At 44.8% G+C, this 15,021-nt stretch overlaps 1 protein-coding gene across 7 annotated transcripts in view; it reads left to right on the forward strand.

Moving 5' to 3' along the window:
- The first annotated feature begins 751 nt into the window (after positions 1–751).
- The window catches only part of LOC140535938 (mitogen-activated protein kinase kinase kinase kinase 4-like), an 82,432-nt gene continuing 68,162 nt past the window's right edge, over positions 752–15,021 (forward strand). For all 7 annotated transcript variants that reach the window (XM_072657514.1, XM_072657508.1, XM_072657509.1 and 4 more), the window contains exons 1-2: positions 752–1,043; positions 1,433–1,498. In XM_072657514.1, the coding sequence (XP_072513615.1) occupies positions 987–1,043; positions 1,433–1,498 (123 nt within the window). In that variant the 5' untranslated portion in view covers positions 752–986. The remainder of the gene's footprint in view (positions 1,044–1,432; positions 1,499–15,021) is intronic.

Below are 15,021 nucleotides of genomic sequence, written 5' to 3' on the forward strand. Positions count from 1 at the left end.
CAGATAAGCATAAACATATAAAGAAATATATAGAAATATATATATATATTTTTTTATATTATTACAAACAACTATTAATTGTTATTATTAATTATTATAGTTTTATTATAACAATTATTAATTATATATATATATATATATATATATATATATATATATATATATATATATATATATATATATATAATTGAGTTATCCACTAGAGCCGAATACCAAAAAACGGCTCCTCAGTGAAGGCGTGAAGGCTACATGTAGTGACCTGCTATTAGTACTACCAGTACTAGGGCGTGGGCGCCATTGTGACATCACCGAGGGTTTGTAGTGCCCTACTTAGGGAGCAGTGAGCCATTTGGGACTCGACCCGGGTTTCACTTAGAGATCGAGTGATTAATTGGCCTACTGTAAAGTGGAGGTTCCTATTGCCACACCCAAACCCTTTCACCTAGGGGCCGCCGCCGCCGCCGCTGCTGCTGCTGCTCCCTGCTGCCAAACCCACGTGCACATGTATGAGAGCGCGAGTAGCTTAGCCTGCTCCTTTCCCTCTTCGACAATTACACTCTGGGCGTTGAGCGTTTCGGTCGTTCGAGCACTAATTTGACAAATAGCTACTTCGGTGCTGCTCTTCAGTCAACATTTCCCACTTCTAGCCCGCTTGCCGGTCAGTTTTGCCTAGTAAGCCCTGCCCTTCTCTCTCCCCCCCCTCTCTCTCCCCCCCTCGCTCTCTCCCTCGCTCGCTCGCTCAGTGAATCAGCACCACGCCGGCTTCCTGTGTTTGTGCGGACTCAAGTCTGCCACCTGGACATGGACTAAGCGTCTCTCTCACTCTCCCAGCGAGGAAGGAAAGTCGCATGAGGGAGCTTTTGGCTTGGTTGAGTTTTTTTTGGTGCCCGTTTTTCAGCCTGAGGAGTGTCCGCAGATGTAGAGGTAGAGGCTGGGGTGCGCACTCAGACTGAAGACCAGCACATTTTCTATTTATTACCGAGAAGATGGCGAACGACTCTCCGGCTAAAAGTCTAGTGGATATAGACCTTTCCTCGCTGCGGGTAAGCGGCCGTGGCTGCGGCTCTCTACGGCTGTGTTTTGGGGGGGGGGGGGACATTTCTGCGTGATATGTCCAGCCTAGTGTCTTTTCGGAAAGTCTTGGGTGGCTTTCTTTGTCTTTGTCTGTGGCTGAACAGCATGCTGCGTTCAACAGTATCTCTCTCTCTCACTGTGTGTGTGTGTGTGTGTGTGTGTGTGTGTGTGTGTGTGTGTGTGTGTGTGAAGTGGCGTTGGGAGTTTTCCCTTTGTCTCATATGCTGTGTTTGGAGAGAAAGCCCTGAGCGCAACAGCTGCTTTTAGCCTGAATTTCTACTCGTTCATCCTTTAACTCACATTTTCACCCTTTTCCTTTCTGTCTCCTCTTCCCCCCCCTTTTTGTTTTTCTCTCCAGGACCCAGCCGGGATCTTTGAATTAGTGGAAGTGGTTGGAAATGGCACGTATGGACAAGTATACAAGGTCTGTGTTGTTTATATATTTCTATACATCTTTAACCCTGTTAAAAATGGTCCTAATCTTCTGGTGATTTGTTTGGATGCCCAAGTTTCTATGCTGGCTCTATAGGAGTTCAGCTCCTATAGAGAACTAGCCAACTAACTAGTGCCCAAACCCCTTCCCTGCCTAGCTAAAGCCCCTCCTCCTCCTCCTCCCCCCCCTCCTCCCCCCCATGTTATAATACTAGTGCCCCATATCTGCCCCAGACACCACCCCCACCACCCCCTCTATGTGTGGTGCCATTAAACAGTAACTGGTGAAGCAGCACCCCAGCCAGGCTCGGTTCACTCAGGACGGAGAACCCTGGAAGCACATGTGTGGCTTTATTTTCTAGTTCAATCAATGAAGCTCCCTCCGTTTCCACAACTTTGGCTTTAAGGGGGAAAAAATAAAAAATAAAGAGACCTGCACCTTTCCCTGAGGCTCATGCATGGGGGCTGACCTCACATCCTGTTTTGTAGGATGTGCTAGTCTGTGGCTTGTCAGAAGTGTCCTCTATAAAGACGGGTTTCTATCATTTCTCAGTATGTATATTTTTTGTATTCAGTCGTGATCACGACCTCCTGCTCTAAGCTAGTCTGCCAACTGCAAAACCGGGGTGGTGTCCAGTGTCCACTGTAGTTTTAGCTGTGTGGCTGTTGATGCTGAGGCATGACGAGACCACGCCCCTAATAACAGACCACGCCCTATTGTAACACAGCCACGCCCTCGATAACCATGCTGTTTCAGTATTACAAGGCCGAGTCCACCTTTTGAAATGCAGTGTTTTCTGCCTCCTGACTAAACGCAAACGGAAAACGAAGGTTTTTGAGACGAGGTTCTTCCAATTTCAGCCTTTTTCCAGGTCCGAATCAGGTCTCGAGTCTGTGTGTGAGATCGAGTTATGGAGCCTTGCTGTTTGATCAACACACATTAAGAAAATCGGAGTTGTTAGAAAAGTTGTTGTATTGGTTTTAGGTCTGTTTTAGCTTTTAACCTTTTTTTTTTGGCCTGGGACTTAAACTATGTGAGGGGTGTTCTTGTGTGGACAGAAAAATTCTCAGAAACCCCACAGTAATTACACAGATGTGTGTGAATGGGGCCTAATTAGGGCTGGTTGATCACGATATTTAAAGATTTACATTTGATAGACTAAGCATCAGTAGTGACACATTCTTAAAAACTACTATTCAGATACTCTCATGTACTGAATACGGTTATTTTTATTGTTCAGCATCTGCTGCACTTCATCTTAAACCGGTCTAATTACACCATTGGTGAAGAAATCTGCGGGTAATCAGTGTTTAAGATTCAAGATTTTCTTTTAATGTGCACAGCAGAAACAAGCAGTTACACTGTGATGAAATTCTTCCTCCATTTACTGACAATCTTATAAAAATCAATATAAAAAGAGAAAAAAGTTATATATAATTTATATATAAAATAAATACATACAGTAAAATAAATACATGCAGAAAGTTACAGAATGCGGTGCAGAGTAGAGTTGCATGTGTAAAGTGCATTGTGCAAGTGCAGCATATTATATGTAGTGGGCTCATATTAATGGGTGCATGTCGGAGGTCAGCCAGTTCAGAGTGGAAGGGGTCTGACTGTCCTGGACTTCACACTCCTGTAGCGTTTGCCCGATGGTAGGAGTGTGAAGAGTCTGTGTCGAGGGTGTGTACTGTCCCTGATAATGCTGTGGCCGCTCCTGTTAACCCTAGTCCTGTAGCACTGACGATATCCTCAATATGCTTACATAGTGTATTGTATGTCATGATAAGAATTTAATCACTAACAATATATATAAATATCTGGTTCTGCATGTGCTCATTTTTGCAGGAATGTAACCATATTGAAATGGGAGGAGCTATGTTAGCTATATGAGCATGTGTGAGGCCTAGAACGATTCCTGGGAAGCTGCTGGAAGGGCTTGTGTAAACATGTTACTGGGATAGAAAATTAATCGTCTTCCTGATTTAAGACTTTTCACTTCTGGCAGGTGAAAAATATAGAGATATTGGATGTTCCTTTGTGTCACTACAGCGAGTAATTGAGCGTTGATTACTTTCGTTTTTACACTTTTTCAGTTTTTCACCAAAGAAATTTGTCGCAGGACTGTCTTGGGTTTGTTATTAATTCCGGGGATGTCTTGGCCGGACGTTATGGCGTGAATCATGACTGTCCTAATGTAATCTGTTGGTTATTTGTGTGTTTTTTTTTTTTTTTTTTTTTTTGTTTTTTTTTTTTTTTTTTTTTTGGAGCAGTGTGAACGCACAAGTCTGGTACAAATCGGATTCGAGCCATTGTTATTTTCCTGATAAGTTTGTGCGCATGTGGGTCCTTTCCGACTACACACTACACTACTTTCACACTACAGCCAGATGTGAATCGCTTGCAACCAGTTGGAATCTAGCTTGTAATGTGAACGCAGCTTTATCACTCTAATTAAAATGTGCAGTTTCCTTGTTTTTCTGATTTTTATAATAATCAAGTAAGGAAGAATCAGTTTCTCTGAAAGTGACTTTCTTGTTTAGAGACTCTCAACCCCCAACCACCCCCACCCCCACTTGACTACGGGGAAATCACCTCAAGCTTGGCACGTAGTGGGGGATGTTGCGCCGGTAGCTCGGAGGTTGCGACCTTTATTGTCTCTTTAGTTGTGAAATGTTTGTGTGCAGTGAAATGCACATGTGATAATGGCAGCCCTGTGGAGGAAGTCTTGGTAGTGGATCTGCAGACTCTTTAGAATGTGCCCTGTATTTCCTCTCAACAGTGCCTTTGTCCCGAACAAATGTAAACTAGCATGTAATGTCACAGAGCATTTCTGTGGTTGCGATGATGAGGCTTCATATGAATTCCTGAACTCAAGCAGTCGTTTGTTTGCTCCCCTGCAAGCGACTCATGGAGTTGCAACTAAAGGGGGTTGCATCTGTGTTGCATTGCTTCTCAATTCACCTCCCTCCCCCTTTCCCTCCCTCCCACCCTCCCCAACTGTAGCAGACTTGGTGTGAAGTGAAGTCATGTGGTCTGCTTTCAGACTGTAGTGTGTCTTCAGAGTTTGGTAGTCCTTGTTTTTGCTTTCCTAGCTGCCCTTATTATTGTTAGGATATGAGTTTGCCATCCATTACCCTGTCTGACACCATTGGTGGCCCTCTTGGTGACTTACTGCATTCAATTATGCTGCTGCTGTCGTTTGTCTGATGAATGAGTGCATGTGCCCTTCTTGTATCACCACTTCAGTGCATCTGCAGCCTGATGCTATGATATTCATTGAGGCTCAGTACGCTCTATAGGCTCTATACAGATCTGATTAACCGGCTTGTTTTCCGAGGCCGCATGCATTGTTGCTAGCTAATGGAAAACTTGCCTACATGCCATCTTCCATATGTGAACAGATGGCTTCTTGGACCGGAGTAGAGCTGCAGCCCCACCCCCTCTTCTTTACCGCACTCGCATATACAGCCGTCAGACGTAATGACATGGCTTTTGTTAATCTTCCTCCTTTCCTGGGTTTTGTTAATCTGCCTGTTTGCATCAAAGGCGGGATGGGCAATGTACGTCCTGCTCTATTTACGGCCTCTTGGCGAGCCAAGAACGCAGCCCATCATGTCACAAAGCAGTTCCTATTTGACACCCCCCCCCAAAGCACTGTCTGTTCTTCTGCTGTGCTGGTCATTTCTGCCATGGCTTTTAAAGTGTGCGATATGGCGTATACAGTAATGTGTTCACTGTATGTTATGTATTACATAATGCATATTTGGGGCTGGACAGTATGACATTTTGAGCATACAAAATGCATCGTAGCTGCGTTCTGAGAGGTTCACTCGTTAACTCCTTCACTATTCACTCTACAGCATTTGCTACATGTGGGGCTGACTAGAGGACGACGGAAAGAGAGATGCTGCATAATAAACAAATAAAACACTACTGCTGTATGAACTGACCAGCTGTAGGTGACTGGTTTTATATATTAGCTTTATTTTTATTTATTTAAATAAAAATGGCACCTACTTCCATGTCGTGTATATAAAACTGACATCTTGGGATGTCTGTGTATTGCTGCCGCTCTGTAATGTAAATGTATTTGTAATGCCAGTCACGTCGGAAGATTAGTATGATCTTCATGATCATTTTTATCACAGTACTTCTGATTCAGTCTGATATTGTTATTTTTTTTTCTAAAATATGATGAGTTGGAACAGGCCATGTTTATAGTTTGCTCTACTTAGTGTCATGTAATCAGCTGAGAAAGCTGGGACAGCCTTTAGTGTCTGAACGCTAGCATCTCAGACAGCGCCAACACACAGTACTCCTCCGATCCACCACTCACTTTCCATTGCTGGGAACCCACCATTTTCCCACAGAGCTGATTTGAAAGAAGCAGGCAGTCTTCTCCTACTTCTGCGTCACTTGCGCTCGCCATAGTCGGCCACCAAGCAACATGCCATGCTTTGCTCAAGCTGATATCTTGAGGGTGGGACGGGTTCTTTTAGTACTGATGAATTCCAAGATATGGTCAGACAAGCCTGGTGTTCTATAGTGTGTCTTGATAAGGACCACACGCTCACTGCCCATCCCATCTCCTAGGTTGCGTTCCTCGGCATCAGAACCATAATTTAGTGGCGCATTAGTCACGTCAGCTATCCGTTAATTAGGCACAGCGCATTTAGACACGGTGCAACTGCAGAGCCGAGCTGTGCTCCTTTCTTGTCGTCTCGTGTAGGCGGAGAAGGGGATGCTTGGGCTTGATGTCTTGAGGGATGCAGCTTGCGTAATTATTCAGCGAGAAGATGTGGCCTGTTGATAATGTGGTCGGTGTTTCCTGAGCAACGTTTCTCCTAATGGCTCTTTTTTTTTTTTTTTTTTTTTTTTTGGCTTCCTTGCTGTTGAATAGTCAATAGGGTTGATGCACTGCCATGTGGACTGCCCCAGTGAATGCCAGTTTGCCAGTTAAGCTGTTCATCACAGTCGTCGAGACAAGTCTCCTTTCTCCCGAACTGGGCGAGTGCGCACGCTGTGTTGACCCGTCTGATTGGACAGTTGGCTTGTCCGTTTCTCCAAATGACAAATGAGCAACCGGGGCCTAATAGATAAGGCTGCAACTGGTTGAGCAGCAGCAGCAGCTGTTGTCGGGTCGCTAGGAGCCCTAACTGCCTCATTACAAAGGTGTTTTTGTTTGCTCTGCTGTGCTGCGTTCAGACTGGCTCCTTTCTCAGCCAGAGCAAGAAAGACAGTTTGAAACGAATGCACTCAGACAGCACCCCAGTGTTTGCAGTGATACATAGACGTTTGTAGTGGTTTGTGACCGTGTACCGATAATGCGCTGTTGGAGGTTGCTCTGTCTGAATTACAGAGACTGAAAACTTTGTCTGCTGAAGCTTTAGAAAAAACTGCTGGTGGAACAACACCTGCATGTTCATGGCTGAATCTCCAATACCTCCTTACTCTGTACATGGTGAACTAGATAAGTAACTGTAGAACTAATAGAAGAATCTGTTATTTCATGATTTGCATTGTACACTACATGGGGAGTACTGTGTATTTTGGGATTGAACCCCAGTGTTTTCTTTGTCCTCATGGTGTTCTGAGGTCTCTGAGATCATGTTGCCCTATATATGCTAGCGTTTTCTCTGTGTGGACGGAAATGCTGTCAAAAAGAGGGAGAGAAAACCTCACTTTTTAAAATATGTCTAGATACATGTGGACATGGTCTTAGTTTAACAAGGGAATTGCCAAGACTATTTAAATAACGTATTTATTGACTTATTTTTTAAAAGATTCTGTTAACTGAACTCATGATGTACACTCACGAGCAATGTTTTAGCAAGACCTGTCCACTTACTAATTCATGCCATTTGTCTAATCAAGCAGTCATGTGGCAGCAGTGCAGTGTCTAAAATCATATAGACATGGACCGACTGGCTTCAGGTAGTGTTCACATCAGCCATCAGAATGGGGAGAGACGTGAGCCCTGTGATTTAGTGGCGTGATTGTGTCAGATGGGGCTGGTTTTCAGCACAGCAGTCTTACGTTTCTTCAGAACACGCACAAAGGCTACAGTAACTCAGATGACCAGACAGAATGGATGACGTGCCGGACCTTGAGGCAGATGGGCTGCAGTAGCTGAGGCGCTTCTGTCAGCCATGAACAGAAAGGTGAGGCTGCAGTGAGCACAGCAGCAAGTGTTTAGGCTGATTGCCAGTTCGCTTTACTCCAGCGAGAGCTGATGCCGGACTACTACATTAAAACATCAGCGTTTTATTCAGTGTAAGATATTTGGAACCCTGCAGAAACAAACGCTGCTTCTCTGCAATGCTAATCCAGCCAGATACGCTTCCTAATGAAGTGATTTTGGCAGTTGCAGATATGTGCATTTTGAACATTGACTATCAATAACATAACTTCTGATTGAATTCAGTTAAACTCCTTCTGGTAAAAAAATCGTTTTCCTGTTAGCTGCATCATTTCTAATCTCAATGATCCCAGCAGTTCCACTGATGGTTTCAAAAGTCTGCTGGTCCTGTCATAGAGGTTTATGACTGACCGCAGTTAAACATTTCTTGCACGGTTGTTGCAAGTGAGTCATTTAGTTGAAAGGAAGCTGTCTGTCGTAAAGCAGTGACTCATCGGTTATGAAGATAGTCGCTGATCTATTTGTTGGATTGATTGTATCTGTGATTGACTAGGGCTTGCAGTTTGTGTAGTCTAGAAGGGAACAGTTTAATAGACGACAGTTTCGCAGTATTTTTGCTTTTTATTGTTATTGAATTGTGAACGCTGAGGTGCTCCACGTCATACATGTATGTCGTAGCCTTGCTCCAACCTGTGTACATCAGAGGGTACATTAACCCACAGATGACCGGAAAATTGGCAGTGTTGGACTTGGCCTTAGCCATAACAGCTATGCTGTGCTTTTGCCTCCTTTCGATCACTTTCTCAGGTTAGATGTTAAGGAATAATTAGGCTCTGTTACAGTTAGTTCTCTGGCTCGCCGTCTCCAAGCAAGGCCCGAGCAGCCTGCAGTGATGTACTGCTTGATCTGGTTGACTTACCTGTTTGAATGGATGACCTTTCCCTTCAGCAACGCGTGACTGCACTTTCTCTGAACTCGCAGGACCATATCTAATCGGGCCCCTGACAGGCACTCAAATATCAACCAACAAATCACATGTGGAGAGAAAGATGGAGATAGAGAGGGGCCGGGAATAGTTCTATGTCCAGCTACAATGAGGATCTATTTTTAAAAGGACAGACAGTGAGTGTTTATGTGGACACTGTAGGGTGTCTTTTTTTTTTTTTTTTCTTTTTTTTTTTTTTTCTCCCATGATCTTGCTACCCATTGTGATGCAAGGCTGTAAAGTGCAGGGCTGTTTGTGCGATGCCATTGCTAGCCACAGCGTTTGACCACTAGTGAATGTGCACGCTGCTTTAACCGCATCCATGTATTACTTCCCCTTCTGTAAAAGACACTTCCTTAAATTGACATTGGTTATTTCCTCTACGGCTGCAGTAGTTTAATCCAGGTGTAGCTTGTGCAGGACTGGGTGCTTCTAAAATGGGCTTCTCAGGATTGGCACACTTGGTTTAATGTTAAGGGCGTTTATCCCTAATAATAAATTGGCAATACAGTGGGCGAACCCAAAGAGTGACACTAGAGATGCAGTAGTGTATAATACTATACATATGTACAGTCCTAAACACCCAGTGTCTGACCCTGAGACAGGTGGGCTACAACAACAAAAGACCACTCCAGTTTCCACTTCTGTCAGCCAAGAACAGAGAGCTGAGGCTGCAGTGGACACAGGCTCACCAAAACTGGACTGGAGAAACGTAGCCTGGTCTGGTGAATCCTGGAAAGGTTGGACTTTGCGCCAACATCTTGAATCCAAGGATTCAACCTACCTTGTGCCAAGAGTCCAGGCTGGTGGAAGTGGTGTGATGGCGTGAAGAAGGTTTTCTGGATTGTCCGTCACGGCTCGAATGCCACAGCCTTTTCGAGTATTGTTTCTGACTGTGCTTCCAGTAAGACCGTACTCATCATATCACAAAGCAGAAGTCTCACAAACTGGTTTCATGAACACGACGGTGAGCTGGATCTGAATCAGTAGATTGCATTTGGGGTGTGGTAGAACGGGAGATTTTCAGCATGACCGTGCTCCTGAGAAATCTGCAGGAATTGTCAGTGTGGACCAGAATCCCAGCATTTCCAACATCTTGTGGACTATACTCCCCCAGCTCTGGGCTCTCGTAGGATAATAGACTATCCCCACACCATCGACTCCTGAACTCGATATGGTGTTTAATTGAAGTCCTTCACTGTATGTTTATTGTAAAGCACTGGTTTCTTATGTTGCTCATTGGTACCTGTATGATTTCTGTTTAGTCATCAGTTTTGTCCTAGCATTGTTGTATAGCTGCCCTTTTGTGCACAGTATCCATAGCGGGCAGAACTGGTACTGTCTGCTCTGCTGTCTGAACCGCTTAACCACTGTGGAGGATGGGCAGCTTCTATGCAAAGCTTTGGAATCCATGAGTTTTATCGCGCTGGTCCTGTGCCAGCTGGCGTTTAGGAATGGAAATCCTCAGGTGGCCCTGCTCTACCCTCTCTAAAACCGCCTCCAAGTGAAGAATGAGGCCGAAGTTATTGGGAGATGCTGTGTATTGGAGAGGAGGAGGGAACAATGCCTCATTTGACTATATATGGCTGTTGTATGGTAGATCTCTTGCATTCCTTTGTTGCGGAGTTTTCTGGCCGTTCCCACCCCCCCCACCCCCCCTCATGACCTGCACTTTGCTGTGCTCCCTGTAAACGAGTCCAGAGAGTTGGTGCGAACATTTTCTGTCCTCCGTCCTTTTAAACCCCTTTACTTTCGTCCAGTTTCACTGCCTTTTGCTTTATCGACGCTTCTTGGCCTTGTTTGACCAGCCGCCCGTCCTCTGAAGTGGAGTCTAATCCAGGGCTTCCTGGAAACCTATGAGGCACAGCATCCACAGTCCAGCACCTGGTCTTTCTTGCCACATTCCTGCTGACTTTGTGTGGGCATTTCTCAGAGAGCTGGGGGTTGCAGTATTAGAGGGCTGCCCTGTATAGCTCAGCCCACTTCTGCTCGGCGTGGGGTATGCTGGACAGAGGGGGATGAATTCCGTCATAGGGCAATCTCACCTCCTGTCACAGTGCCAGGTTTCAATGCCAGTGCTCAGGGTCGAGCAGAGTACACACACACACACACACACACACACACACACACACACGATGTCTGTGCACTCTGGGACTCGCTCGTCATCGGCTGTGAAGGCACTCCATGAGATCGTCAGCTTTTTGGACGTTGGTTTATTTTTCAGTGGGAAAATGGGCTTTCTGAGGAGAAGGAGATGCTGATTCAGTCGGGAATTGGGCTCTCAAAAAAGCCGTCAGTAATGTGCATAAGTAAGTAATGCAGTGCGTAATATAATTATAATATTGGATTTATAGTGGATTCATTTATATCAGAACTAGCATATCTTCACCCATGTTTTCAATGGTGAGAGAGCATTAAATAAATCAACAAAGTAGAAACACCCCAAATCTGAATCGAGGCCGTGAGCTTGAATCTCGACCCCATCAATCAATCGATCCATCAATTAATTTATTTATATAGCGCCTTCAGACAAATAAAATTGAAATTCAAGGTGCATCACAAGTGGAATAGAATGGAATAAGGATGGAATAAAGAGAAAGCATAAAAATACAATTAAATATTTAATATAAAATAAAAGGAAAATATGATAAAATATTGCAGATAATACAAACAGATAAAATACAAATCAAAGTAGATAAGAATGGATATTAATACTAAGAGAAAGTTAATAAAAAACATATGTCCTGTAGAGCCGTGGTTCCCAACCCTGGTCCTGGAGGACCGCTTGCCCTGCTCATTTTGGTGTTTTCCTGCTCGAACATGCCACCTTCAGAGCAGAAGGACTTGTTAATTAGCTCATTAGCTGGATCAGGTGTGTTAGGAGCAGGGCAAACATTGACCTGCGCAGAGCAGGGGATCCTCCAGGTTCAGGGTTTGGGAGCACTGCAGTAGAGCATAATTGGCCTGATTTCATTCATTTAATGGTGTATATGCCTTTGCAACAACGAAAACGCGCTCTGCGGCAGATGCCCTGCTTTTTTTTTTTTGAGGTCAGCAAAACCCAACATGTGGGCCCAAACAACTGGCCTCCCTGAGAGTTATTCTCTGCGTTGTCACGCCATCTTTCCAGTCGCAGAATCTCCCCTACAGGCCCCTTGTGTGGGTGTTTGTGTTTAGCGGTAAGCGGCTATGGCGGTCTGGCAGTCCGCTTCGACATCATACGACTCTCTCTTTGGACGTCCAAACAAGCGCATGTGTAGCACAATATACTGGCCTTGTTCTTTCTCCCATAGAACCACGCTTTGGCTTTTGTGTGGGCTGCTTTGGGCGCTGGCCACGCACAGTGTTTAGCACCCCCAGTCTATGCTGTATGTGACAAACCCTCTTGGCCACTGTTGACTTGTTTGGTCCCATAGCAACTAATGAATTGGTCCAGTCGCCTGCTGTACTTGGCCCGCACTGTGCAGCGACGGGCGAGTCACATGGCAACCCAGAGGCTGGAAGAAGGAGCCTAATTGTGGTGTGGTGGTTTTTATTTATTTATTTATTTATTTATTTAATTTTAATTTTAAAACCCCTCTCCGTTGAAGCTAGTTGCCAATATGGCATATGGGACGGTGTCAAACCTTTTCCTGTCTCGCCCTGTTGCCATTTTTGTGCCTTCTGGCATCAGATCAAAGAGCTCCGAGTTTTACCCCTTGAGGCTTACTGATAGAAATGTACTGTTGGTGGTCTTGTTGAGCCATCGTCTTTGCGGTTAGGGGCTTTGTGGAGGAGTTGACAGTTTGCTGTTTCTACTGTAAGTTGGTTTTCTTCTCTGGTTTAATAGTTGTGTCCTGGGTTGCCATCTAACAAATATATCTCTCTTTTGCAAATAGATCAAATTTTTGTTGTCCATATTTGTGTAATGTGTAGTGTTGACCTACCAAGCTACCATTTTCCATGATAATAAAAATTAGCTTGTTTTAACTTTATATATATTTTAAAATTCTAAATAAAATGAGCACATTAAAAGTATAGCAATTTATCAATTTGTCTCAGAGTGATCCAGTGGTCTAATGCGCTACCACTATGGCCAAGAGATCACCGGGTCGAATTCCCAAGCCATGGCACTTTGCCATCAGTGTCCGGAGTCGGAGAGAGCACAATTACACAAGCATCTGTTAGCTGGTGCGGCAGCTCTGTTCAGTTGGATTTTGAAGCAAGTGTATCAAGATTTACCAAGAAAAGATTGTTCATAAGTTAGTCACATTAGCCTAGCATCTCCCCTTCCAAATTAGAGTCGGCTGTCAAATCTATTGTATATACTGATAAGTTCGGAGTTAACCACACCATCGAGATCTTTCAATAAACTGCCCCTTTACAGGACCCAAACTAAAACTTGGAGTTGATTCCTCTGCTCCTCTGGAATAGACAATGGCATCAGTATTCCTCCTGACGGATCCACTTAATACCACAAGTGGACCGACTTAACCACCTTAATGACTTATGTTCAGCCAAGAGAGATGATGCAAGGGCGTGCAAGCTCCCCTATAAAGCCTCTGCAGTCTGAAGCCTCCCAGTCTGTCTCACGAAGAGAAACCTCCCTCCTTGCTCTAAATGTGTCTGAACACTTCTGGGCAAGACCTGCACTGTTCAATGAACCGTTCTTCAACATTGTTGCTTGTACGCGCCGTTCGCCACGTCTTGGAGCTAACAATGCGGTGATGAGTAGTTCTGATTAGTGTTAAGTAGGTCCTCCTTGTGCTGTCAGCAGATCTCACTATTTAAGGCATGAGCACCATTAGACCTTTGAAGGTGTCCTGTGGTATCTGCCACCGAGACGTTGGCAGCAGGTCCTTCAAGTTCCGTAAATTGAGATGAGGTGGGACCTCCTATGGGTCGCACCAATGAGCCTTATGTATCCATGACCTAGCCACCGGTTCACTGGTTATTTTTTCTTGGAGCACTTTTGGTAGGTGCTGGCCATTTGCATACCAGAAAAATTCCATGTATTTGCCTGATGTTTTGGAGATACTCTGACCCAGTCGTCTAGCCAGATTCTTATGCTTGCCACATTCAAGGACTGACCGTTCACTTGCTGCCTAGTATATCCTCTCATCGATAGATGCCAATGTAGATGATAATGAGAATCAAGGTTTCTTCTCCGGTCAGTGGTCTAAATGTTATGGCTGGTCAGTGCTTTATCTGGTTTAGCTAGTAACTGCCATTTGTGACCATAAACAGTGCCCACTATTTCTATCCTCAGTGTTTCCTCTGGCAAACTAACAGTAAGGTATGATGCACCAATTCCCCATGTTTATGTACAGTAAGAATTACATATGGCCTGTAAGAAGCATATACTATTTCTTACGCCATGTTAGTATCTGCTGTTCTTTCCTTCTTCCCCAAGGCTAACAGAATATCCACTCCCTCAGCTCCTCTGGATATTCAAATGTTAAAGTAAGTTGCAGCGCTAGTCCTTACTAGACAGATACGCTGTGGGAGCACAGCTTCAAGTGTGCCTGTGGCGTGCTGCTGGCAGCGGCTGGGCATCCTCTTAGTGCAAGCTGTCTAATGCTGTCTAATACCAGGCAGGGCCATATGGACATGAGGCATGTCTCAGCAAGGGGGTCACCCGGCTCGGAGGCTGCACAGACGCTTTCAGAGGGAGGAGCAGGGAAGGGGAAGCTGTGGTTGGTGGTGGAGGAAGCTCGCTGGGCCTAATGGAACCAGCGCTTGGAAAATAGCGACAATCTGAAACTCCTAGTGTTGAAAGTCAGTCTGAAACTTGGGGGTCTGTCAAGTGTCGCACGCTAAGTAAAGAGTTAAGAACCGTTCATTATAGCAGAGTTAAGGCTTGTTGTGTATGTTGGCCATATGGCTGCGGCCGAGCCGTCTATTTTAGGGATTCAGGAGGTTTCAAGGAGCTTTCATAAGCCGCATTCTTGCACTATTCCGCTCATAATTGCAGACAGAGACCGGACCCTTCTTAAGCTGCCTTTTTAAACATGCAGCACCACAGATGTGTTCTATTTTAGCTATACGAGTGTAGTCTACAGTGCAGAAGCCAGTATGTTCAGCCTGTTGTGGTATCCCCTCATCATGCTTGCATGTTTGTGTGCAGTGCATTTGACTTAATTCTAGCTGAGGACCCGTCTCACGCCAGGTTGCAGTTTCGGCCACAGTCGCTACAACATCCGGCCCTTTTGAAAGGTTGTGATGACGTGACCTACAGGAACCCCACAGTTACAGTAACCAGGCATAGTGAAAGCAATGAAGGCAGGAGAAATGGCCTTTCGATGAAGCAGCTTCCTTTGAATTCAAACTATGGATCCAGCACTTGTACAGTTAACAGACCCTGGCTGTGGTTAAAGTGCTATATTTAGCTCAGTGGAAACTGAATTG

The sequence above is a fragment of the Salminus brasiliensis genome, chromosome 15 (assembly GCF_030463535.1).
Source record: "Salminus brasiliensis chromosome 15, fSalBra1.hap2, whole genome shotgun sequence".
NCBI classification, from domain to species: domain Eukaryota; kingdom Metazoa; phylum Chordata; class Actinopteri; order Characiformes; family Bryconidae; genus Salminus; species Salminus brasiliensis.